This window comes from Perognathus longimembris, chromosome 23 (assembly GCF_023159225.1).
Source record: "Perognathus longimembris pacificus isolate PPM17 chromosome 23, ASM2315922v1, whole genome shotgun sequence".
In the NCBI taxonomy this organism is placed as follows: Eukaryota; Metazoa; Chordata; class Mammalia; order Rodentia; family Heteromyidae; genus Perognathus; species Perognathus longimembris.
In genome coordinates, this window is record NC_063183.1 from 36,359,572 (window position 1) to 36,386,438 (window position 26,867).

Genomic DNA, 26,867 nt, shown 5'->3' on the forward strand with positions numbered 1-26,867 from the left:
CAATAAAAAAGAAAGAGCTCGGCATAAGGTAACATTTTAACATGTTTATATAAAGCAAGATTCTGAGGATTCTTATCAGTAGTCTCTAACTAGGTAAATGTTAAAGATGTACAGTTTTTAGAAATACTGAAGAGAAGTTTGTATCTTTGTCCAGATGGCTGTCAGGCTTATTAAAGATGAGAGCTGAGTGCCAATGATTCACGCTTGTAATTCTAGCTACTTGGCTGAGATCTGAGGATCACAGTTCAAAGCAAGCCAGGAAGGGCAGGCTGTGAAACTCTTATTTCTAATTAAGCACCAAAAAAGCCAGACATGGAACCACAGCTCAAGTGGTAGAGTGCTAGCCTTGAGCAAAAAAGCTCAAGGGACTGTACCAGGCAGAGAGTTCAAGCTCCCAGGCCCAGCACACAAAAAAGGTAAGATAATGAGAGCCACCAGTTGTAACATCAAACTCTGGTCACTTTCAAGATATGGGAGATTCAGAGATGTAAGAACATTCTAGAATCAGGTTCAGACACTAACATTGGTATTTTAAAAAATGGCATCCCATACTAATCATTGGAGGAGGTAGTAACATTAAGTTGGAATTTTAAACACAAGGTCAGTTACCAGAGCTGTAAACAATTCTAAATCATTGTAGTGAAAAATGTAGCGGAAAAGAATTAGAATTCATATAAAAAAAATCAGAACTGAAAAAGCAAAAAAAATAGAAATATTTAGTGAATTTACTCAAAAGCAGTTTAAAGAATACAGAAATGAAAAATATTTGAAATCTATGTACAAAACAAGCGAATATAAATTAGTCAGCTCCAGACATTTCCAGTTAAAACATTCATAGATATACATATTCACCTTTTTCTTTATATAGCGATACATACATGAAGGGAAAATTCTGGAAAAAAATCAGAAATACTAAAATACACTCTCAGTTTAAAAATGGTTTGGAATATGTTTCATAGAACAACACTCTACATAAATGTAAACCCCTGATTTAATTCCATGATTCATGCCAGAAGCATGATTGGTTTTAATTTTTAAAAAAAGACATACTGGTATCATATCACATTGGCTTAATAATAATTAAGGCATTTTGTATACACAGTGTCAGTGTGGACAAAATTTTTTTATATTGATTACTTACTATGATGTTTCAAACTTTCAGTCTTTTCAGCATAAGAAAACAGCTGCATCCATTAGTTTCTTATAAAACATAAAAATTAATGATTGGTCTTTGTAGTTCTAGTAATAAGTCCTGTCTTGTTTTTTCATATGGTATAAATGATCTTCCTTCGCAGGATTGCAGTAAGACCAGTAGTTCTTAAACAACATTACCAAAAAAACGAAGCATCCCAAAGCAGCAAGCGAACATCTTCACAGTGCACTTTCACCTCACTGAAGTTGGAGCTGCTCCTTTTGGATATTTTTCCACTTCAATGTGAAGTAGATTGCTAAGAGTTTCATTAGTGGTTTCATTGTGCGCCTTTTGAAAGAAAACTGGTTTTGATTTTTTTTCCCCCACAGTTCACAGTTCTCAGAAGAGACCAGTTTGGGGAAATCATATAATCCAATGATGGTCATAATAGCCAGAAGCTCCTTAGTACATGAGATCAATCTCTCAATGCAACTGTAACAAATAAGCATCTACATCCTTAGAAGACAAAAACAAAAACATTTCATCAACCAGTGAAGCAAATTTATATACAACCCATTTTCTTTTCCCTTTATAAACGTTTCTTAGATTTCTTTTGTGACCTTTCCTCTGCCTCTCCCCCCTTTTTTTTGCCAGTCCTGGGACTTGAACTCAGGGCCTGAGCACTGTCCGTAGCTTCTTTTTGCTCAAGGCTACCACTCTACCTCTTGAGCCACAGCACCACTTCTGGCTTTTTCTATATATGTGGTGCTGAGGAATCGAACCCAGGGCTTCATGCATGCTAGGCAAACACTCTACCACTAAGCCACATTCCCAGCCCCATGACCTTTTTCTTAAGTGAAAGAAAAAGACAAGTCTTTTTCACTTTTTTTTTTTATTTGCAGTACTAGGGTTTGAACTCAGTGCCTCCTATTTTGAGGTATGTCCTCAAAGCCTTCAACTTTTATTTAAATCTGCGTTTATTTAGGACAGAGCCTGGAACATAGCACATGTTCAACAAAAGCTAGAAGTAGAGCTGTGGCTCAAGTGGTAGAGCACTAGCCATGAGTGGAAAAAGCTAAGGGACAGTGTCTAGGACCTGAGTTCAAGCTTCAGTACTGGCACAAAAACAAAAAAAAGTTCTTGTACGGCATTCTACAGATGTACAAAAACATATTAAGTGGCTAACTCTTGTGCTTCCTGCTCCGACGACACTTATACCCACAAGATTTTAGCATCACAAACCTAAAATTGACTTTAGTTCTTTGTTTTTTGTTGTTTTTTTTTTGGCCAGTCCTGGGCCTTGGACTCAGGGCCTGAGCACTGTCCCTGGCTTCTTCCCGCTCAAGGCTAGCACTCTGCCACTTGAGCCACAGCGCCGCTTCTGGCCATTTTCTGTATATGTGGTGCTGGGGAATCAAACCTAGGGCCTCGTGTATCCGAGGCAGGCACTCTTGCCACTAGGCTATATCCCCAGCCCTAAAATTGACTTTAGTTCTTATTAGTACAGTACAAAATTATTTTACCAAGAGATCTAGAGAGTTTGTGCATGTATAATAATATTGTTTCTAACTTTTAATGTCTGATTTTTAAGTTTAAATATAGATTACCTTAGCTATATTACCAGTATATCCTGGAACCAAAGTGAGATGGTTTTCCTGTTCCCACAATCCACTTAATTGTTGTTTTAAAATCTTAATGTTTCTAAGAAGGGGGAAAAAAAAAGGAAAAATGAGAGGCTACATGGTAGTAGATATATTTAATGAAAAGGTTTTCAATATTCAACTTTTTTTTTTTTTTTTTTTTTGCCAGCCCTGGGCCTTGGACTCAGGGCCCGAGCACTGTCCTTGGCTTCTTTAAGCTCAAGGCTAGCACTCTGCCACTTGAGCCACAGTGCCACTTCTGGCCATTTTCCATATATGTGGTGCTGGGGAATTGAACCCAGGGCTTCATGTATACAAGGCAAGCACTTTTGCCACTAGGCCATATTCCCAGCCCCTCGATTTTCAATTTTTATTGTTGTTGTGATCATGAGACTTGAACTCAGGTCCTGGGAATTCCACTTCCAGTTTTCTGGTGGTTAATTGGAAATAATACAGGCTTTCCTACTGTGCTGGCTTTGGAATGCAATCCTCAGATCTCAGACTCTTGAGTAGCCAGGATTACAAGCAAAAGCCATCAGTAGCCAGCCTCAATTTTTTTTTTTTTTTTTTGCCAGTCCTGGGGCTTGAACTCAGGGCCTGGGAGCTATCCCTGGCTTCTTTTTGCTCAAGGCTAGCACTCTACTACTTGAATCACTTCTGGCCTTTTCTGTTTATGTGATGCTAACGAATCGAACCCAGGGCTTTATGCATGCTAGGTGAGCATTCTACTGCTAAGCTACATTCCCAGCCCCCAAATTTTCAATTTTCTTTTTTTTCTTTTGCCAGTCCTAGGGCTTGAACTCAGGGCCTGAGCACTGTCTTGGCTTCTTTTTTACTCAAGGCTAGCACTCTACCACCTGAGCTACAGCACCACTTCGGGCTTTTTCTATATATGTGGTGCTGAGGAATCGAACCCAGGGCCTCACATATATGAAGCAAGCACTCTACCACTAGACCATATTCCCAGCCCCAATTTTCAATTTTTATCAGGAAAAAATTATAAACTATTTGTGGGGGTGGTACTGAGGTCCAGTTATTTTTCAGACAGGGTCTTACTTTTTGCCAAAGGTCTGTCTTTGATCACGATCCTCGATGTATGGCTTCTGGCATAGCTGGGATGGCAGGCATGTATCACCATTTTTGTCTTACTGACTGAGGCATTTCAATAACCTTTGGCTCAAACTGGCCGCAGCCCACATCCCCCTGATCACCTCACTAGTAGCTAGAATTATATAACCACCACACTCCACCTGAGTTACACACTCAAGTCTAGCAACTACTGAAAGTAGTACAAGTCAAACAGAAACCCAGTTACTTGCCAAAGCAGGTAAATAAACACCTAGGCGTTTGTAGCATGTGAATATCCTATTCTTGTGTATAAAATCTGAGATTTGGGGGCTTTAGAAAGAGATTGTTAGGCCAGGCACTGGTGGCTCACACCTGTAATACTTATTTACTCAGGAGGCTGAGATCTGAGGATCAAGGTTCAAAGCTAACCCAGACATGAAAGTCTGTGGGACTCTTTATCTCCAATTAACCACCAGAAAACCAGAAGTGGAGTAGTGGCTCAAAGTAGTAAAGCGCTAGCCTTGAGCAAAAGTGCTCAGGGACAGTGTCCAAGCCCAGAGTTCAAGACCCATGACTGATCAGAGAGAAAGAGAGAGAGAGAGAGAGAGAGAGAGAATATTTTTTGTGTGTGACTTCATGATAGTCTGGTACACATTTTCATACCAAGACAACTCAAATTTTAAGTACAGAAGAACGTTGGTGGCTCATGCATATAATTCTAGCTATTCAGGAGGTTGAGATCTGAGAACTGTGGGCAGGAAAGACCCTGAGACTCTTATCTCCAATTAACTAGAAAAGAAGCCGGAAGTGGAAGTGTTGCTCAAGGAGCAGTATGTCGGCTTTGAACAAAACAGCCAAATAAGAGCAGGAGACCCCGTGTTCAAGCCCAGTACCTGCACGTGTGCAAGAACACACGCTTGAGCATGTGCACACACACAGAGAGGAAAAAGTATAATATGGTTTTTAGAATTTTAATCAAGGGGCTGGGAATATGGCCTAGTGGCAAGAGTGCTTGCCTCCCATACATGAAGCCCTGGGTTCGATTCCCAAGCACCACATATATAGAAAACGGCCAGTGGTGCTGTGGCTCAAGTGGCAGAGTGCTTAAGCAAAAAGAAGCCAGGGACAGTGCTCAGGCCCTGAGTCCAAGACCCAGGACTGGCAAGAAAAAAAAGAAAAAAAAGAATTTTAATCAACATTAGACTTCCAAGTCAATGTCCAGTAGCTAAGTACCCTGCAGGATGCCTCTGTTCCCTTTCCTCATGCATACAACACAGATGGAAGTTAAACTACAGCTGTGCCTTTTTCTTCTGAAATGAAAGGTCGAACGAAGGTGTGGTAATGCATACTTGTCATCTCAGCACTTGGTAGGCTGAGGCAGAAAGATTATGGGCTACACAAAACAAGCAAACAGAAGGATAAAATGAAGGGTGAGGTTCTGGCAGAAGACACAAAGAAGAGATATTGGGCTCTGAAATTCAGCTTCCATGTGTGATTTGCACGTAGTAACAGTATCTCACTATTTCTCTGACAATGAAAAGAATAAACAATAAACACACACACACAGAGGATCATTGGGCAAAATTACTACCTCTTTAAATCAAGCTGAAAAAAATTTAGCAAGGATTATCTTTGAAGTTGTACTCACCCATCATTTATAACTTCTGTTTTGGATGATAGTTCTGACCACCACCTTTTTATTACTGCTTGAAGCCAGTTTAGACCAACTATTACATACCTGAAATGATATTATAGAATAAAAGTCAAGTCTTTTCATCTAAGCAGCTTTTACAAAAGGTGGCAGTTCTCTTTGCCCACAAAACACACACACTCCTTGGTGTTTCTCTTTTCAAGCCCTATTCCACTTTCTTGATCTACTCAATTAAGCTGGAAATGTAACTTGTGCATAGATGCTTTTGCAGTTGTCAAATTGCTCCCTAGCCCTCACTGGAGGGAAAGGAAACTATGTGTATCATGAAACCCACCCAACCACTACACACTCACAAAACACAACACTAAGAATGGGACAAAAAATGATAAGCTGAAATTTAGATCAGCACTTACTCTTCAAATTTGCTCTTAAGTAATGACTTAACTAGAGGCAGTAAGTCTACACAGCAGCCAAGTGAGACATACTGCTTTTCTTCCTGCAAACTAAAAGAAACACTAAGTTATAAAAATATGAATAAGCTACTTGTTCCTTAAGCTTTTTTTTTTCTGAAAAATGCTGTTTTTACCTATTGGTGAGCACAGGAAGGCAATCTACCACAACTCCAAGATCTTCTATCCTGTGAGTACAAAAGGATAACATTGCTTAGAGACAATTTCCTTACTTAGCTTCAGTCAGTCACCATTTTGCTTTTGAGAATTTTGCCATGTCCTAAAAAATTTCATTATCTATGATGAGCCAGGTACTAGTGGCATACAGTAGAAAAAGGACATGGTTTGCATTCCACTGGGACTGAGTGTAGGTGGCAGAGTGGTATATGAGAGATGAACAATAAGCAAATAAACAAAATACACAGAGATTGACCATGGTAAATGCTACATAGAGACATAAAAAGAAGGTAGGGATTTTTAAATAAGGTGGCCAGCAAAGGCCTCACTATGTTAAGACCTTGTTCAAATCTGAGAAATTTGAATACAATGAGAAAAGTAATGCTTAAAATTCCCACTTAAGGGCTAGGAATGGGGCTTAGCAGAAGAGTGCTTCCATGAAGCCCTGGGTTTGATTCCCCAGCACCACATAAACAGAAAAAGCCAGAAGCAGTGCTGTGGCTCAAGTAATAGAGTGCTAGCCTTGAGCAAAAAGAAGCCAGTGACAGTGCTCAGGCCCTGAGTTCAAGCCCCATGACTGGCAAAAAAAAAAAATCCCACTAAGAGGATTTTTATCTATTATTTATTTTATTCTGGTGGTTCTGAGGTTTGAACTCAGTGCTTTGTGCTGGCAAGTCAGGCATTCTACCAGTGGAGCCACATCCCAAATCCTAAAAGTGAGTTTCTTCTTCTTTTTTTTTTTAATTTTTGCCAGTGCTTGGGCTTGAACTCAGCCTCGGCACTGTCCCTGAGCTTCTTTTGCTCAAGGTTAACACTATCACTTAAGCCACAGCACCAATTCTGGCCTTTTCTGTTTATGTGGTACTGAGGAATTGAACACAGAGCTTCATGCATTTTAACCAAGCACTCTACTACTAAGCCACTTTCCTAGCCCATCAAAGTGGGTTGTTTTTTTTTTGTCTTTTTTCCCCCTTTATTGTCAAAATGAAGCACAGAGGGGTTACAGTTTCATATGTAAGGCAGTGAAGACATTTTTTGTTCAACTTGTTACCTCCTCCCTCATTTTCAAAGTGGGTTTTTAAGAGGGTAGTTTTAGCTGGGACTATGGCTTAGTGGTAGAGTGCTTGCCTACCATGCATGAAGCCCTGGGTTCAATTCCTAATTACCACATGAACAGAAAAAGCTGGAAGTGGCACTGTGGCCTGAGTGGTCAAGTGCTAGCCTTGAGTAATAGAAGCTTAGGGACAGTGCCCCCAGACCGAGTTCAAGTCCCAGGACTGCCACATATATACATACAGACTTACATACATACATACAAAATAAAAGGTTAGTTTTTCTACACCAGCTTTTTTTTTTTTTTTTTTTTTTTTTGCCAGTCCTGGGGCTTTAACTCAGGGCCTGGGCACTGTCCCTGAGCTTCTTTTACTCAAAGCTAGCACTCTACCACTTAAGCCACAATGCCACTTCCAGCCTTTTCTGTTTATGTGATAATTAGGAATCGAACCCAGGGCTTCATGCATGCTACGCAAGCACTCTACCACTAAGCCACATTCCCAGCCCTGCACACCAGTACTGACTAGTGTAATAAAAGAACAGAATCATAATCAGAAAAGGCCATAGCTTTGCTCAATCTAATAAAAAGAGATGATTTTCTCTATTCTAGTTACTCTTAGGATTTTGATGAATGGAAGTAAGTTTAAAACAGTTTAAATTTTAGTCATGCAAACATTCTCTAAAAAGGCACTTCTAATATCACATTAAAAATTACCTGTGTTAGGCTGGGAATATGGTCTAGTGGTAGAGTGCTTGCCTCTTATACACGAAGCCTTAGGTTCAATTCCTCAGCACCACATATATAGAAATGGCCAGAAGTGGCGCTGTGGCTCAAGTTGGCAGAGTGCTAGCCTTGAGCAAAAAGAAGCCAGGGACAGTGCTCAGGCCCTGAGTTCAAGCCCCAGGACTGGAAAAAAAAATTATCTGCATTGAACAAGGAACATAAAAATAAAAAAATCACTTACCTCACCAAATAAGCTACAAGTTCACTTATACTTCTCTTTCTCCAGAATGTTAAAGCTACATTCAACCTCAAATTCCTGCTGAATAAAACTTGAGCCATTGTTTCATGATCCTGAGAAACCTGAAAGGCAATAAACTCACTTGTTAAAAAGCACACTGAAACATGGTATGAAAGTATGTTTTGAATTGAAACAATCTGAGAGACACAGTTTTAAATTATGCAAAGAGAATTCTTTATACTGTCCCTCAAAAAGCAATATTGCAGTTGAACATAGCAAGTATGAGAACGAAGACCTACTTTTATTTTTGCTTGTTACCATTATTAATTGAAAATCTTTTTATATCCTACAAACCTAGAATCCTAGAATTTTATAGATATTTGTAAATGGAAATAGTTAACAGACATTAACAACTAAATGGTATGAGAAAGGAACTGCAACTCAGTTCTGTGGTGGCATCTTATAATATCATTTAGATGTATCTATTTTTTTTTTTTGTTTGTTTGTTTTTTGCCAGTCCTGGGCCTTGGACTCAGGGCCTGAGCACTGTCCCTGGCTTCTTTTTGCTCAAGGCTAGCACTCTGCCACTTGAGCCACAGCGCCACTTCTGGCCGTTTTCTATATATGTGGTGCTGGGGAATTGAACCCAGGGCTTCATGTATATGAGGCAAGCACTCTTGCCACTGGGCCATATTCCCAGCCCTAGATGTATCTATTTTTACACAAGATAATATATTATTGTTGTTCAATGTTTAACACAGAACTACGTAAGATAAAAAGTAAATACTCCCTACTAGCCCACTAAAACATCAAATATCATTTCCCAGATCATCTTTCCAAACCATTTTCTAGACAAAGGCAAATAGAAGTTATTGTGCTTTTGAACGTATAATCATATAAATACATGACATTTTTCAGTAATAACATAAATCAACCAAATTTTGAAAAAAATTGGCAAAACCCTCTAGTCCTTATATGCCATTATTTAGATTGATTCTACATCACTTTTGCTTTTAAAACTATAAATTGTCAAATATCCTGACACATGTAAATATGTGCACATGCACAAATACTTTTGTTAAGATTAACTTTACAAGTAGAATGGCTAGCAGGGTTTGCTGAATACACCCTCTAGTAGGCAATTTTGAGAGCCCAGCAAAATTACCTGGATAACAGATTTTAGTTACTTACACTGTAAGCAAGAATTCACCTCTACTGGCTAAATTGTCATGCTGGATATGTATAGCAGCTTATGAAGCATTTTGTTCTATCTTCGATATGGCTAGTTTATACTATTTACTGATGCAAATTTGGCTCATCTAGAAAACTACCTCAAAGTCTGTATTCAACAGGTGGTAAAGTACTCTGCTAATAAGAGAAGCAAGGAAAAAACAACAATGGGAATAAAGTCAAGCTAAACATCATTTTAGAAATATGACTTACCTCAGAAAAAAAACCACTAAATTTTGATGATGGGCTTTCTGTTTGTGAAGAACCAGCTTCACTGGAGTTCACCAAATATGTTCGATTATCATGGTGTAACTTTTCAGGCAGGTGGCCTGCACAAGCCAGTTCATTTTCTTTATTTGCCATGTCACAGCCCCCACTTCTAGGGGACTGTCTTTTTCTGTAACAGGGATTTGGGAAGGGATGATAAACTTTCTTTCTGTGATAGATCACTTTACGTAGTTTATCTGGGCTTTTCACAGCTTGTCCCACTGTTCTGTAAAAAGAATTCATTTTCTTAAGTGAAAAAAGATGTAAAACCTTGAAAGTTTTAAAACTAAATTTAGTCATATTTTATAATTATAATATACTAAAATCAGAGGTAAATAATGAAAAGTTACAAATTATCTGGAAGGCAATGAAAGTATGTGATATTTATATCCAATGAAAATAAAGAAAGAGTATTTATTTAATAAAATATTATAGGCCATTCTGGGAATAAGAAAATTATGACACTTTTTGAGGCATCTACCTCTTTCTAGCAAGGTGATAAATTGTGCGGTTTAATATTTTAAACTATCTTAATAAAGCTCAAGTATATTTGAATGTGACAGATACCACAGAACAAATTTCATAGGATAGTTTTTTACCATGTTTTAGTTTTGGTATGGTTTGTACTCTTAAAATTTTTGAGGAGGGGCTTCCTTGGGAAGGTGGCTTAGTGGTAGAGAGCTTGCTTAGCATACATGAAGGCCTAGCTTCGATTCCTCAGTACCACATAAACAGAAAAAGCCAGAAGTGGCACTGTGGCTCAAGGGGTAGAGTGCTGGCCTTGAGTTAAAGAAGCTCAGGGACAGTGCCCAGGCCCTGAGTTCAAAGACCCAAGACCGGCAAAAAAAATTTTTTTGAGGACTTCTGGGCACAGGTGGTTCACACCTATAATCCTACTCAGGAGGCTGAGATCAGAGGATCCTGGTTCAAAGACAGCCTGTGAGATTTTTTTTGGGGGGGAGGGGGCTAGTCCTGGTGTTAGGACTCAGGGCCTGAGCTCTGTCCTGGGACTGCTAAGCCATACTTTCAGCCCCAGCCCATGAGATTCTTATCTTCAATAAATCACCAGAGCTGTGGCCACTTTGACCTTATGAAACTAAAATCCTTGATAATTTTTTTAAAAAATGAGAACTTGGGGGTGGGGACAGAAATGAAGTCTAGTGATAAAGACTTGGTTGCTAGGCTGACACCACTGGGGTGCTAGAGACTTCAGGAGGTGGAGCCTAGTGGAAGGCGGTATGGTTACCAGGATAAGATAGTCTTGCAACCTAGCCCAGGCTGACCTTCACCTCACAATACTACTGTCTCAACACCTCAAGTCCTGAGGTTACAGACTTGTACCAGTATACCCAGCCAAAATTAGCAATTCTTCCTCATAAATTATTTATTTACTTTTTGGTGCTGAACTTAGGGCATGATCCCTGAGTATTTTTTGCTCAAGGCCAGTATTCTACCACTTGACCACAGCTCCACTTACAACCTTTTTTTTTTTTTTTTTTGCCAATCCTAGGGCTTGAACTCAGGGACTGAGCATTGTCCCAGGCTTCTTTCTGCTCAAGGCTAGCCCTCTACCACTTGAGCCATAGCACTACTTCTGGCTTTTTCTGTATGTGGTGCTGAGGAATAAAACTCAGGGCTTCATGTATATGAGGCAAGCACTCTACCACTAGGCCATATTCCCAGCCCCAACATTTACGACTCTTCTGGTGATTAATGGAGATAATATGGGACTTTCCTATCTGGGCTGGCTTTGAACCACAATCCTCAGATCTCAGCCTCCTGAGTAGCTAGGATTATAGGTGTGAGACACTAGTGCCTCCTGGCCTTACAAATTGTTTATCTATTCATATAGTCTATCACAGTGAAACAAAGCTGATTAAAATACACACTAACACAATATTTTACCAAAATACACACTAACACAATATTTTACCAAATGAATATTTTCTAGAACAATGAAAAAAACACTAAGAATAGTTTATATACTTTTGCAAATTTTATTTGGTTAGAGAGAAGATAGCTGGGTTCTCATTTCTGCTTCTACGTTTGGCCTCTTACATTATTAAACATCACGTCACGTATGGAAAACTATTGTACATTTGCAAGAGGGCAAAACTGAAGGCCAACTATGTCTCGCTATTTCTTTCTTTCTTTCTTTTTTTTTTTTTGGTGCCAGTCTTGGGGCTTGAACTCAGGGCCTGAGCACTGTCCCTGGCTTCATTTTGCTCAAGGCTAGCACTCTACTATTTGAGCCACAGTGCCACTTCTGGCTTAAAAAAAAAAAAAAATATATATATATATATATATATATATATATATATATATTGCTGAGGAATCGAACCCAGGGCTTAATGTATACGAGGCAAGTACTCTACCACTAGGCCATATTCCCAGCCCTGTCTCGTTATTTCTACAAGAATTATTCTACCTCAAAAATGTGCTCAAAGGGCCCCAGGGACCCACCTGCAGGTTATCAGATAATCCTGAAAAACAGTAGTTTTACAGAGAGGCCTTTAGAGGTAGGCATACCTAAGAATAAACACCATTTTTACCACTTTCTGGTTGAAAAGTCCCTGACCAATCACTTGCTTCATTTGATAAGTTTTCTCATTAAAGCTAATAACATCTGTACACTACTAGAAGGACCATGAGTCATAATGATGCATTCACTAGTGCAGAACCCAGTACAGAAGCAATAGCAAGTTATTATTGTCATCAAAAAGGATGTTTTTTTTCCATGTTTTCATTGCTCCCCCACCTTCTGTTTTTTTTTTTTTTTGGCCAGTCCTGGGGCTTGGACTCAGGGCCTGAGCACTGTCCCTGGCTTCTTTTTGCTCAAGGCTAGCACTCTGCCACTTGAGCCACAGCGCCACTTCTGGCCATTTTCTGTATATGTGGTGCTGGGGAATCAAACCCAGGGCCTCATGTATATGAGGCAGGCACTCTTGCCACTAGGCCATATCCCCAGCCCACTCCCCCACCTTCTGATGTTTGCCCTTACCTATTTATGTAAGCAGCCAACTGTTTTGGAGATTTCTTAACCTGAAAAATGAAAGTAGTTGTAGGATGTTATGTTCATTAGTAAGACTATAGAAACCTTATGATTGATGTTAACATATTTAAAATTATTATTTTTTGCTGGTACTGGGACTTGAATTCAAGGCTTCATGGTCATTTGGCTTTCCTGCTCCTGGCTGGTATTCTACCACTTGAGCCATGCCTCCTGCCTGGCTTTTTGCTGGTTAATTAGAGATGAAGGCTTGAAGACTTTTCAGCCTTGCCTGGCTTTGAATCTCAATCCTTGATCCTTCAGATCTTAGCCTCCTACAAAGCTAGGATTACAGACATGAGACTGGTCTAACTGGTAATTTTTTTTTTTAGATTAAAAGTTTTCTCTTAGCTGGGTGCCAGTGGCTCTCGCCTATAATCCTACTTAGGAGGCTGAGATCTGAGGATCCAGTTCAAAGCCAGCCTGAACAGGAAAATCTGTGAGACTCTTATCTCTACTAAAGTACCAAAAAAGCCAGAAGTGAAACTGTGGCTCAAAGTGGAAGAACATTAGCCTTGAGCAAAAGAAGCTTAGGGATAGAACCCAGGCCTGAGTTCAGGCCTCAGGACCCACAGACACACACAAAAATGTTTTCTTGCAATCCTAGCTATTCAGAAGGCTGAGATCTGAGGATCAAGATTAAAAGCCAGCCAGGTAGAAAATTCCTTAAGACTCTTAACTCCAATTAAACACCAAAAAGCCAGAAGTGAAGCTGTGGCTCAAGTAGTAGAGAGCTAGCCTTGTGCAAAAAACAAACAAACCAAAAACAAACACAAACAAACAAACAAAAAAACCAGGGATGCCAGGCACTGGCAGCTCACGCCTGTAATCCTAGCTACTCAAGAGGCTGAGTTAAAAGAACAACTGAGCAGGAAAGTCCAAGAGATAGTTATCTACAATTAACCACCCGAAAACTGGTTCTTTTTTATTTCTTGCCAGTCCTGGAGTGTGAACTCAGGGCCTACGTACTGTCTCTGAGCCTTCTTGTGCTCAAGTCTAATGCTCTACCACTTGAGCCACAGCTCCACTTCCAACTTTTTCTGAGCAGTTTATTGGAGGTAAAGAGTTTCATAGGCTTTTCCTGCCCATGCTGGCATTGAACTGCGATCCTTAGATTTCAACCTCTTGGGTAGCTAGGATTACAGGCTGAGTCACCAGCACCCAGCTTTGAAAACTGGGAGTGGAGATGTGGCTGAAAGTAGTAGAACACAAGCCTTGAGCAAAAATGAACAGGGGCAGTGCCCAGGCCCTGAGTTCGTGTCCTATGACCAACAAAAAACAAAAACAAAAAACTCAAGGAGGGGCTGGGAATATGGCCTAGCGGCAAGAGTACTTGTCTCGTATACATGAGGCCCTAGGTTCGATTCCTCAGCACCACATATATAGAAAAGGCCAGAAGTGGCGCTGTGACTCAAGTTGGCAGAGTGCTAGCCTTGAGCAAAAAAGAAGCCAGGGACAGTGCTCAGGCCCTGAGTTCAAGCCCCAGGACTGGCAAAAAAAGAAAAAAAAAAAAAAAACCAACTCGAGGAAAGCACCCAGGCCCTGAATCCAAGCCCCCAGGGCCAGCACACAAAAAAGTTTTCTCTGTTCTGATGCTGTGGTCTCAACCATTAGATACAACAACATATATCTACTCCCTATTTTTCACACTACTAATCACATATTATATTTATATTTGCTTAAGAGAACTGAAGGTTAGCATAGTTCAAAGAAAATTATATATCAATGCTAATGAATGAACAAAAAGCAATAGGAGGGCAAGGCATCTCAAAAACTAAAATATTTAAACTATAACTTATCAAAATAGTACCTGTGCCAAAAAGATATGAAAGCTTTAAGAATATAATAGTTATGCTTCATTACTTCTACTTAACATGGAGATTAAGCAGAATTATTGTACATTATTTAAGCAATCTACCAGATTGACAGGCTTGGCTATTTACAGTCTCTTATTCTTTACCTAGAGACTATGAACTTACCTCCTTCATGTTCTTATTAGTGAAACTGGAGTTCCTTTTTCTAGGACGATCAATGAAATGATCCTTGATAGTATTACAAAAATTTCGTTTCTTAACATTGTGGGTTTCAGATGCCATAATCTCTTAAATACCTAAACAAAATAAAAATAATAGAATACACAAAAAGCCAAAAGAGCCTGATCATTTCTTGCAATCACTTTTTTTTTTTGCCAGTCCTATGGCTTGAACTCAGGGCCTGAGCACTGTCTCTGGCTTCTTTTTGCTCAGGGCTAGCACTCTAATAATCATTTCTTTAATGCACATATGAACATAGATCATTGGTTCTTTTTTTTTTTTTCCTTTGGCCAGTCCTGGGCTTTGGACTCAGGGCCTGCCTAAGCACTGACCCTGGCTTCATTTTGCTCAAGGCTAGCACTCTGCCACTTGCACCACAGCGCCACTTCTGGCTGTTTTCTATATATGTGGTACTGGGGAATCGAACCTAGGGCTTCATGTATATGAGGCAAGCACTCTTGCCACTATGCCATATTCCCAGCCCATACCATTGGTTCTATACTTTGCAAAAGAGGTTAGCAAGCACAGGAACTGGCAGAGCTCTACTTGATGTTTTTCAAAACTTTAAACACTGAGGAAGCATATGAAAAGGCATTCTAGGAAATTAAGGGTTTTTGTGTTCTCATTCTTTAGTTGCACCAGCTACAATAACCTTGCATATATATTTCTGCTAAAACAACTGGTCAATTTCCCCATTTTCTACATCACTAGTCATTCCAGTTTTACTAACCTGGAATTCAAGTCTACAAAAGTAGTGGTATCTCTAATACCGTAATGTAGAAAAGCCTAAAACTTTGGAAACGTGACCAAGAGAAAAAAGAGAAAGAAAAAAACCCTAGGCAGCCACAGGAACCAAAATCAGACTATGTAGATCTCATTTGTCCTATATGGGTCTCCAAAACTGCTTTCCTCTACCATTCCCTTTCCTCACCCCATGCCATCCCCCCGTATAAAAAAGTTACAATCCCTTCACATCCTTGCCAACATTTAGAAGGTACCATATCCATCCTACCAAGTACAAAGTTGCATCTCATGGGGACTTTGATTTACATTTCCATGATCACTAATGAATATGGAGCATTTTATATCTATGATTCATTTTAACCCATATCCCCAGCCAGAATATAGTGTTTTTGATACTCTACTGCAAGCACTACTGCCATGTGGGTGGGGTCAGGCTTGGCTTTCTCAATCCTATTACTCCTCTGTTTAACATGATCCAAGTTTCATTATTAATGTAAGTAGTGCAGATTCCATAGCACTTAGTCTGGGAGAAAAATTTAGAAAGAAATCCCTATTCTGAGGCTCTAAAACTGCTCTAGAAAAATCCCATTTTTCCTTCTCTTTCCTCTTTCCTTCAAACAAATTCTTGGCATTCATTTTTTTGGTGGCAGCTGCCTGCTGGGGAATGTTGTAGTTTTTGTTGTTTTGCCAGTCCTGGGCCTTGAACTCAGGGCCTGAGCACTGTCCCTGGCTTCTTTTTGCTCAAGGCTAGCACTCTGCCACTTGAGCCACAGAGCCACTTCCGGCTTTTTATATATGTGGCGCTGAGGAATTGAACCCAGGGCTTCATGTATGAGATGAGCACTCTTGCCACTAGGCCATATTCCCAGGCCCTGTAGTTTGTCTTTAAACCCTCTCAATCTCCTGGTGGACATTAGAAGAAAAGATTACCCAAGTGAAGTGAGAGAAACATGGGAGATGGCTTATTGCTTATCTTCATCTATCCACCTGTTTTCATTTTCTCAGATAAGTTAATACTGATCTTATGTGCTTTAAAATAAGCTTTACACTATCCATGAGTGAAAATGTTGACTCTGGCTGAAAATGAATTGGTAAATTCATGGATACTTTGCTTTGTGCTCTGCCACTATAGCAACATGACTTGATATCCCAAGGCTAAATTAAAAATTGCTGATCAGGGGCTGAGAATACGGCATAGTGGTAAAGAACTTGCCTCATATACATGAAGCCCTGGGTTCGATTCCTCAGCACCACATATGTAGAAAAGGCCAGAAGTGGCGCTGTGGCTCAAGTGGTAGAGTGCTAGCCTTGAGCAAAAAGAAGATAGGGACAGTGCTCAGACCTTGAGTTCAAGCCCCAGGACTGGCAAAAAAAAAAAAAAGAAGAAAACATTGCTGATCAGGGCTGGGAATGTGGCTTAGCGGTAGAGTGCTTGCCTAGCATGCATGAAGCCCTGGGTTTGATTCCTCAGTACCACATACACAGAAAAGGTGAGAAGTGGCACTGTGGCTCAAGTGGTAGAGTGCTAGCCTTGAGCAAAAGAAGCTCAGGGACAGTACCCAGACCCTAAGGTCAAGCCCCAGAACTGGAAAAAAAGAAAAAATTGCTGATGTTTAAATTATAAAATTCCAATATTTCTTATTTTATTATTGTATAATAGCAGTTTTTAAGTGCTGATTTAAGTAAAAAGCTAAATACAAGCAGAGTGCTGGCTCATGGCTGAAATCCTAGCTAATGAGGAGGCTGAGATCTGAGGATCATAGTTCAAAGCCCAAGTAGTAGAATTATGTGAGACTCTTATCTCCAACTAAATACCAAAAAAGCCTGTGGCTCTAGACCCTGAGTTCAAGTGCCTCCCCCTCCCCACTAAGTACAATCTAAACAGTCCATATACTGTAGTATACTAATATAAAAAGAAAGATTAAGTTGACTTCATCTTGAGCTGTAACTTATGGTATTAGACACAGAAGTCCAGACATGTTTCATTCCTGTACGATGATGAGTAACTCATCATTGTGAATGCTTGGGGAGTACCTAAATACTGAGAGCTGTTTAATCACTTGATTTGGCAGACATCATAAGACTGTATGAATAGATCCCTTTTTCCTTTCTAGTAGGAGACAGTATGTAAAGAGAATTCATCCTTCCTGTTCTAGTATATATTCTGCTCTTTTTCTCAAAAATAAATAAATAAATACAAGTGTACTCATGTTATTTTAGGAAAAGATATGCTATGGTAACAGGTGAAGTTAGCATACCAGTCCCTGCTTAGTCTCCTAAATCCCTGCTTTGATCTTCTTAGCATCTTACTTCATTATTCATTCAGCCTTAGCAAGAAAATCTGAGGCTCTTATCTCCAATTGATTACCAAAAAGCCAGAGATGGAGCTGTGATTTAAAGTGATAGAGTGCTAGCTTTAAGCATAAAAGCTCAGGGTTAGCACCCAGGCCCTGGCTCAAGCCCCAGGACTGGTACCAGCACATGTACGTATGTATGCACATGTGCACGCGCATGCGCGCGCGCACACACACACACACACACACACACACACACAGTATTCTGAAATACTGTTTTGAAAAGTGAGAGGTTTTAAACAACGGTGTTTATTTATTTATTTTTGCCAGTCCTGGGTCTTGAACTCAGGGCCTGGCACTGTCCCTGGCTTCTTTCTGCTCAAGGCTAGCACTCTACCCCTTGAGCCACAGCACCATTTCTGGATTTTTCTGTATATGTGGTGCTGAGGAATCGAACCCAGGGTTTCATGTATACGAGGCAAGCACTCTACCACTAGGCTCTCTTCCCAGCCCAACAATGGTGTTTTAAAACACAGGACATGGGGTTGGAGATATACCTCAATGGAAGAGAGCTTTCCAAACATGTGCAAGGCCCTGATTTTAATCCCCAGCATCACAAAACAAAATACATAAGCAAATAAAGCACAGGCTGGGAAACTGAATGCATGGTATAATCCTGGCTTTTCAAACCAAGTTCTGCATAAAATCTCTCCATTCACCCCCCCCCCACACACACAATCCCAGCTATTAGCTCCCAAGGCAAAGTAAACAAAAGCAAACAGACAAATGAGATTATATCCAACTAAGAAGCTATGCACGAAACATTCATCAGAGTGAACGAGAGAAAATATTTACAAACTCAAAAAGTTAAAAATAAGCTGGGCCCAGTGGTGCATGCCTATGATCCAGCATATGTGTGTGTGTGTGTGTGTTTATTTATTATATAGTTTGCCAGTCCTGGGCTTGAACTCAGGGCCTGAGCACTGTCCCTGGCTTCTTTTTGCCTCAAGGCTAGCCCTCTACCACTTGAGCCACAGCACCACTTCTGGCTTTTTACAAAATATGTGGTGCTGAGCAATCAAACCCAGGGCTTCATGTATGCTAGGCAAGTACTCTACCACTAGGCCACATTCCCAGCCCCTGATCCAGCATATTTAAGAGACTTAGGCAAAACAACTGTAACTTAAAGGACAGCTTCGGCTACATAGCAAATTCAAGGCTAACCTAAGTTAAAGAGCAAGACTGTTTCAAAAAACTAAAGAAGCAAATATTAGAACTATCATATAATCCAGCAATCCCACTATTTTATGTTTGTCTTTGTCAGGATTGAACACAAAACCATGCCTCTTCCATCTCTTTTGCTTTTTTAGATTACAGCACTATTTACAATAGCCAAGAAAAGGAAACAACCTATGTATCTATCAATTAGCAAATGGATAAAGAAAATGTGGTAAATATACCCAATGGAATACTATGCAACCACAAACAAGGATACTAGCCTATAATTTGTGGCAACATGGGTGGAACTAGAGATCATTATAAGTAAAATAAATCTAGACACAAAAACACCAGTAACTCATGATCTTAGTTAGATATGGAATCTAAAGAGTTGATCTCACAGAAGTTGATAGTAAAGGTGGGCACAGGTGGCTCACACCCTATAAGTCTAGCTACTTGGAGGCTGAGATCTGAGGGTCACAGTTAAAAGCCAGACTGGCAAGGAAGACCTTGAGACTCTTAACTCCAATTAACCACCAAAAAAGCCAGAAGTAGAGCTATGGCTCAAGTGTGAGTGCTAGCCTTGAGCAAAATAGCTCAGGAACAGCGCCCAGGCCCTGAGTTCAAGCCCTAGGACCAGCACCCCCCCCCAAAAAAAAATAGTTGAGAGTAGCACTGGTTACCAGAAGGTGGAGAGAATGGGACAAAAGGAGGAAAGGAGGAAAGGTTAGTCGATGGATAATTAGAAATAGAAGTTTGTGTGTGCTACCACACAGCAGCAGTATGTACTATTATGAATTTTTTATCATAAAGAAATGATAAATGTTTGGGGAGGTAATGTTCAATTTGATTTCAACATTACACAGTATAAACAGGCTATCAGAACATCACAATATCCCATAAACATGTACATTTTTTATGTAACATGTTAAAAATACATTTAATTATAAAAACCTGAAAAAGAACTCTATCAAGACCTCGGCTGTAGTTATCTACTGCCGGTGAGATTACAAGTAATTTTTTGGTTGGTTCTCTATTTCCTACAATGAACAGACTTTTCTTTTAGTGCTGGTATCAGGGTTTCATTCTGGCTTGGCAGGTGTTCTTTTTGCTCTGGTTATGTTTGAGACAGACTCTTGCTTTTTTGCCTGGGTCAGTTGGACTGTGATCCTCCCATTTGTGCTTCTGGTGCTGTGGCTGGAACAACAGTCATTCATGGCCAAACCTTCTCTGTTGAATGGGGTTCTCGAGTCCAGTCAGCCTGGAATGGCAATCCTCCTGACCTCAGCCTCCCATGCAGATGGAATGGCAGCTGGATACCATCATGTCCAACTGCTGGCGGGGATGTAGAACTTTTTTGGCCTGGGCTAGCCTTGAATCAAAATGGATGTCTTCATCTAAGCAAGAATATTTCAACTTAATGCCATACACATAAAGTGGCTTAAACATATAACTCCCTTTTAGAAGGGAAGAAAAATGGTGGAAATGTTGATGTTTCATAAAGAGTCTATTTTAACTTTTCAAAATTTAGGACAACTTAATTCAGTTCTTGCCTTCTCACCTCAATTTAGACTTTTTTTTTCTTTTCTATCTTCAATTTCTCCCTTTGAACGGATTCTTCCTCATCTTCTTTTAAACATACTCGGGTTTCTCCTATCAACTTTTATACTCTCACTGTTTTCTTTTCCTGCCAAATTTCTACAATGAATGTTTTTTTTAGCTTCCAATTTATCTTTTGCAATCTTGCTTTTTTTTCTGCCAAGATCCTGAGTGTCCTGAGTTCAAGCCCCAGTCCCCAGCATAAAAAAGAAAACAAAAATGGTCAAAGTCAAGGCTGGATCCCAGACCTTCTCTTCCCATTACCTTTCTTCAAAAAAATTGTTTTTGAAATTTTTTTTGCCTAGAACTTGAACTCAGGGCCTGGGTGCTATCCCTGAGCCTCTTTGTGCTCAAGGCCAGCACTCTACCACTTGAGCCACAGCATCACTTCCAGCTTTTTCTTGGTAGTTTATTTCCTGTTCAGGCTGGCTTCCAACTGTGATCCTCATATTTCAGCATCCTAAGTAGCTAGGATTATATGTATGAGCCACCAGTGCCCAGCTATATAAGGTATTTTTGTGGGACCCTAAAAGCATTATGAGGAGCTGGGAATATGCCCTAGTGGTAGAGTGCTCGTCTCCTAAAAGCATTATGAGTCCTAGGCACTGAACTTTGCTTATCCTTATTAGAAAGAAAGACAGAGAAAGAGAGAGAGAGAGAGAGAGAGAGAGAGAGAGAGAGAGAGAGAGAGAGAGAGAGAGAGAGAGAGAGACAAGAGAGGGAGAGAGAGTGGGGGAGTGGGAAGGGGGAGAGTGAGAGAGAGAGAGAGAGAGAGAGAGAGAGAGAGAGAGAGAGAGAGAACGCGCTGGGTACCAGTGTCATGCCTGTAATCCTAGCTACTCAGGAGGCTGAGATCTGAGGATTGCAGTTTGAGGCCAGCCTAGGCAGAAATGTCCCCTGGAGACTCTTCTCTCCAGTTAACCACTCAAAAGCAAGAAGTGGCTCTAGTGGTAGAGTGCTAGCTTTGAGCACAAAGAGGCTCAGGTTCAGTGGTTCAGTGCTCAGGGCCCTGAATTCAAGCCCCCCTCCCACACACACACAGAGTAGTATACATGGTATTTTAGAAGGCACATTAGACAACACTGGAAACTATAATTAGATAAGAAACGTATTCTTACTTATTTATTTATTGCCAGTCCTGGGGCTTGAACTCACTGGGGCCTGAGCGCTGCCCATGGCTTTTTTGTGCTCAAGGCTAGCACTCTACCACTTGAGCCACAGCACCACTTCGGGCTTTTTCTATATGTGGTACTGAGGTATCGAACCCAGGGCTTAATGTAGACGAGGCAAACACTCTACCATTAGGCCATATTCCCAGCCCTGAGAAACATATATTCTTATATGCCCTCAGTTTAGGCTGACCATGGCCAATCCACAACCCTTTTGAGAGTAAAAGGAGGTTATTATTATTTTTTAAACTTATGTTGGAAGCCGAGTGTTGGTGGCTCACACCTGTTATCCTAGTTACTCAGAAGGCTGATCTCTGAGGAACAAGGTTCCAAGCCAGCTTGGGCAGACAAAACTCTTATCTCCAATTAAACAGTGAAAAGAAAAAAAAAGCTGGAAGTGGAGATGTGCCTCAAGGTGTATAGCACCAACATTGAATGAAAAAGCCAAGCAAGAGTATAAGTAGCCCTGTTCAAACCCTAGAATAGGTGTGTACACATACATAGACACACACACACACACACACACACACACACACACATACACACACAATATTCTGGGATAAGGAGTCCTTTACTCTCTTTCCTGAGTAGGGAATAGGAAATGTTTCTTCCATTTCTTCCTGTTTCATTCTGTTAGATCTTTGCTAAATTTTAAAAAACAATATGCCAGGACAACAGACACAAACCAGGTTTGGCCCAAGCAAACTGGGACAAATATTTACTTTCCTATAATCAAGCAAAGCCAGGCGCTGTGGCTCATGCCTGTAATTCTAATTATTCAGAAAGCTGAGATCCAAGGTTCTAGTTTGAAGTCAGACTGGACAGGAAAGTTCATGAGATTCCTATCTCCAGTTAACCACCAAAAATAGCCAGAAGTGGAGGAGTAGCTCACGTGGTAGAGTGTTAACCTTGAGCAAAAGAGTGTAGGAACAGGAAAAACAAAAAACAAAGGCTGTCATCGTTCCTTAAAAGTAACGTTCTTTCCTTTCTCAGCTATGGGAGTGTGGAGGTACAAGTGGCTGCTTACAAGTGCAGGTGACAAGTGAACCCAAAAAGCAATAAAGAAGCTGGGTGATGGTGGTTCACATGGGTAATCCTAGCTAATCAGGAGACAGATCTGAGGATTACAGTTTGAAGCCAGCTCGAGCAGGGAAGTTTGTGAGACATACATTTATTTATTGATTGATTGATTGATTGCCAGTATTGGGGCTTGGACTCAGGGCCTGAGCACTGCCCCTGGCTTCTCTTTGCTCAACGCTACCACTTGAACACAGCCCCACTTCCAGCTTTTTCTGTTTATGTGGTGCTAAGGAATGGAACCCAGGGCTTCATGCATGAAAGGCACGCATTCTACAGCTGAGCCACATTCCCAGCTTGTCCATGAGACTCTTTTATTTCTAATAAACTACTCAGAAAAAGCTGTAAAGTGTCGCTATGATCAAGTGGAAGAGCACTAGACTTGAGCAAAAGAAGCTCAGGGACAGTACCCTGGTTCTGAGTTCAAGCCCCAGGACTGGCACCAAATAAATAAATAAGTGAATGAATGAATGAATGGAAAAAATCAATAAAGACCCTATCAACAAGAACAGCCAGGAAACAGTGATAAATTTTTTTAAATTCAAAAATGTTAATGAGAGTATCCAATTGTGGTAAACAAACTGTGTCATGCTGTTTCAGTCCTCCCTTCAGAAAAATGATCACCTATACTTACTAATCATCTTGAAATTAGGCATGGTCATATGCCCTGCTCTCCTAGGAACTATAATCAAAAGCCTAGAAGAAAATTTGTGTGATAAAGTCTCCACCTGTCCACATTCCTTGAGCAAGGATAACATAGAGTGAGGCCCCCAGACAACAACATGCACACAAACTGAGACACAAACCTTTGTTATTTGAAGTCACAGAGATTTGGGACTATTTGACACTCCAAAATAACACAGTTCAGTCTAACTGATAAACCATCCAAGCAAGGCTGCAGACACAGAATGATTTAGTCAGTCCCATTAAACAATTGCAGTCTAAACTTATAATACAAAGGGGTTGGATATATGGCCTAGTGGCAAGAGTGCTTGCCTCGTATACATGAAGCCTTGGGTTTGATTCCCCATCACCACATATATAGAAAAAGGCCAGAAGTGGCGCTGTGGCTCAAGTGGCAGAGTGCTAGCCTTGAGCAAAAAGAAGCCAGGGACAGTGCTCAGGCCCTGAGTCCAAGCCCCAGGACAGCCCCCCCCCCCAAAAAAAAATAGAAGATACTTCAAATTATAATCATTGCTGCCTGCAAAATCTTATTTTTCAGTATTGTGTGCATAGCAGACAAGTTCATATGGGGGATATTTAGATCTCCTAGATAGGCAAAATTGCTTGGTGTGTTTAATGATAGAAACAGTAGTAACACCGTATGAATAGCCTCTAAAAGCTTGAAATAGCCTTTCCAATCTGCCATTAGCGGTGGGATCACTGCCAGGATGCAGATTTTCGTCAAAACCCTTACGGGGAAGACCATCACACTCGAGGTTGAACCATCGGATACCACAGAAAATGTAAGGGCCAAGATCCAAGATAAGGAATTATCCTGATCAGCAAAGACTGATCTTCGCTGATAAGCAGCTGGAAGATGGATGCACCTTATCTGACTACAACATTCAAAAGGAGTCCTCTCTTCATCTAGTGTTGAGACTTGGGGGTGGTGTTAAGAAAAGGAAGAAGTCTTAACACCACAAGCATAAGATAAAGAAGGTTAAACTGGGGCTGGGGATATAGCCTAGTGGCAAGAGTGCCTGCCTCGGATACACGAGGCCCTAGGTTCGATTCCCCAGCACCACATATACAGAAAACGGCCAGAAGCGGCGCTGTGGCTCAAGTGGCGGAGTGCTAACCTTGAGCGGGAAGAAGCCAGGGACAGTGCTCAGGCCCGGAGTCCAAGGCCCAGGACTGGCCAAAAAAAAAAAAAAAAAAAGAAGGTTAAACTGGCTGTCCTGAAATACTATAAGGTGGATGAAAAAGGCAAAATTAGCCATCTTCATTGAGTGCCCTTCCGATGAATGTGGTGCTGGAGTTCTGATGGCTAGCCACATTGACAGACATTATTGTGGCAAGGGTTGTCTAACTTACTGTTTCAACAAACCAGAAGACAAGTGATTGTGTATGAATTGATAAAAGGAATAAACTAACAACAACACAAAAAGCTTAAATACTAGCTGGGCACTGGTGGCTCTTACCTAAACTCCTAGCTACTCAGGAAGCTGAAATCTGAGGATTGTGGTTCAAAGCCAGCCTAGGCAACAAAGTCTGTGAGACTCATCTCCAATAAACTACTACTAATAAAACAGCTTGAAATACTGTTAAACCAAAAAAGAAAGAAAAGCCTTTACTATAGATACACTGTTGACTACAAAATGATTTTGCTTTTAAACTGCCTTTCTTGTCAAATACAGAACCATCTCTCAGTTTAAGAATGAAAACAATAATTGTTGTATCATGATTTAAAGAGAATATAATTTTCTAATTATTCTCTACATTTTCCAGAAATGATACGAAAGAATTAAGGCCAGGGCTAGGAATGTGGCTTAGTGGTGGTGCTTGCCTAGCCTGCATGAAGCCCTGCGATGATTCTCAGCATCACATAAACAGAGACAGCTGTAAGTGGCACTGAGGCTCAAGTGCTAGAGTGCTAGCCTTGAGCAAAAGAGGCTCAGAGACAGTGTCCAAGCCCTGAGCTCAGGACTGGCAAAAAGAAAAAAGGAAGGCCACCATGAACACCATAAGATACAGGAACTTTATCCTAATGTGTCACATGGAACGTTTTAAGATAAATAAGAATTGAGGTTCTCTCCATTAGCACAGAAGTTGAGCAGGCACACTCACAAATTTCTCCAAAGCTTACGTAAATGAAAACACTTTTTTATTATGAGCCACATGTAAAGGAGGCAGACATGTAGTTCAAGAGTGAACCCGCATACAACTTGTTTGTGGGGATGGGAGGGAAAAACTGGGAGAAAGGGAGGGAAGGGGTAACATTGTAAAAAAAAAAAAAAGTGTTCTCTTTACCTGATTTATGTAACTGTAACCCCTTCATGATAACAATTTAAACCCAACAAGTTTGGGTTCCAACAGCTGTGAAACTCTGTACAAGATACTTGATCTTCCGTGCCTCAGTTTCCTCAAAATGGCGATAATACTATCACAAAACAAGTTCTTGAAGAAATGCTTAGCACACAGAAAACCCAAATATTACTCATTAGTACAATGCCAGCTATTAGCCAACTAAAAGCCTCAACACATAAAGATCTGATTCAAGTCCGGAGCTGGGGGGAGTGGGGGCACAACGACTGCACGCGAGCTCGGGCTACTCGGTGAAACACTCGAGTTTGTGGAAGTGCAACACTGATGATGACAGAACGGATTTCCATTTTTTCCCCAAATGTGCACCACGCCGACACCGATTAGTCTGCGAGGAACCTGAGCAGAAGCTGACAAACAACCCGGGCCTTTGTCGCCCCACGGGCAGCCCGCGGAAGAGCTCCGCGAAGGCTGAGGTGCAGCTACAGAACAACTTTTCAGAAACACAATGAGGTTTTCAGAGCGGCAATCGGCAATTCTTCCGCAATTATGTCACGTTCCTGACCTCGGAAACAAAAGCCCATCTGTCACGGCACCCGGGCCCCGTCAGGCAGCGGCGGGGCGCGGCCGCGGCTCCCCGGAGAGCCGGGACTGCGGACCGCGGCCGCCCTCGCCGCGCGTCCCGTCCCCGCCGCCCGGGGCCCGGGGCCAGGGGCCCGGGACCCAGACGTGACAGCGGCCTCGGCCTCGCCCTCCCGGCGACGTCGGCCGCCGACCCCCGCCCCGCCGGGACCCCGACCCCGCCCGCGCTCGCCCCACCCCGCCCGCGGGGCCCATCGCGGCGGCCGGGCCTGCTGGGCCTGCGGGGCCGGCGGGCGGCGTCGGGCCGCGCGGCAGGCGGGCGTGGGGTCCCGCCCGTGCCGGCCGTCGCTTACCGGCGCCTCATGGTGCCGTGACGTCCCAGCCCAGCCCCGCGCCGACGAACGCGCTAGGCAGCTCGGAGCAGACCTCAGCCCCCGTCCGGGCCCGACTCGCGGCCATTCAAACGCCGCCGCGCGCGCGGCCCGCCG

At 41.4% G+C, this 26,867-nt stretch overlaps 1 protein-coding gene and 1 pseudogene across 2 annotated transcripts; one reads left to right on the forward strand and one right to left on the reverse strand.

Annotated features, from left to right (window-relative positions):
* Positions 1-302: 302 nt before the first annotated feature.
* On the reverse strand, positions 303-26,867 carry Katnbl1 (katanin regulatory subunit B1 like 1). 2 transcript variants are annotated; one of them, XM_048332721.1, is made up of 11 exons: positions 26,733-26,867; positions 23,447-23,552; positions 14,658-14,788; positions 12,631-12,671; positions 9,576-9,855; positions 8,136-8,254; positions 6,078-6,128; positions 5,905-5,994; positions 5,489-5,578; positions 2,740-2,833; positions 303-1,648 (listed from the first exon to the last, which is right to left on the reverse strand). In XM_048332721.1, the coding sequence occupies exons 3-11, from the start codon at positions 14,772-14,774 to the stop codon at positions 1,616-1,618; spliced, it is 915 nt and encodes a 304-aa protein (XP_048188678.1). In that variant the 5' UTR covers positions 14,775-14,788; positions 23,447-23,552; positions 26,733-26,867; the 3' UTR covers positions 303-1,615. The 2 variants fall into 2 exon arrangements, with proteins under 2 accessions (XP_048188678.1, XP_048188679.1); XM_048332722.1 differs by lacking the exon at positions 23,447-23,552.
* Positions 24,189-24,882, forward strand: LOC125340851 (annotated as a pseudogene).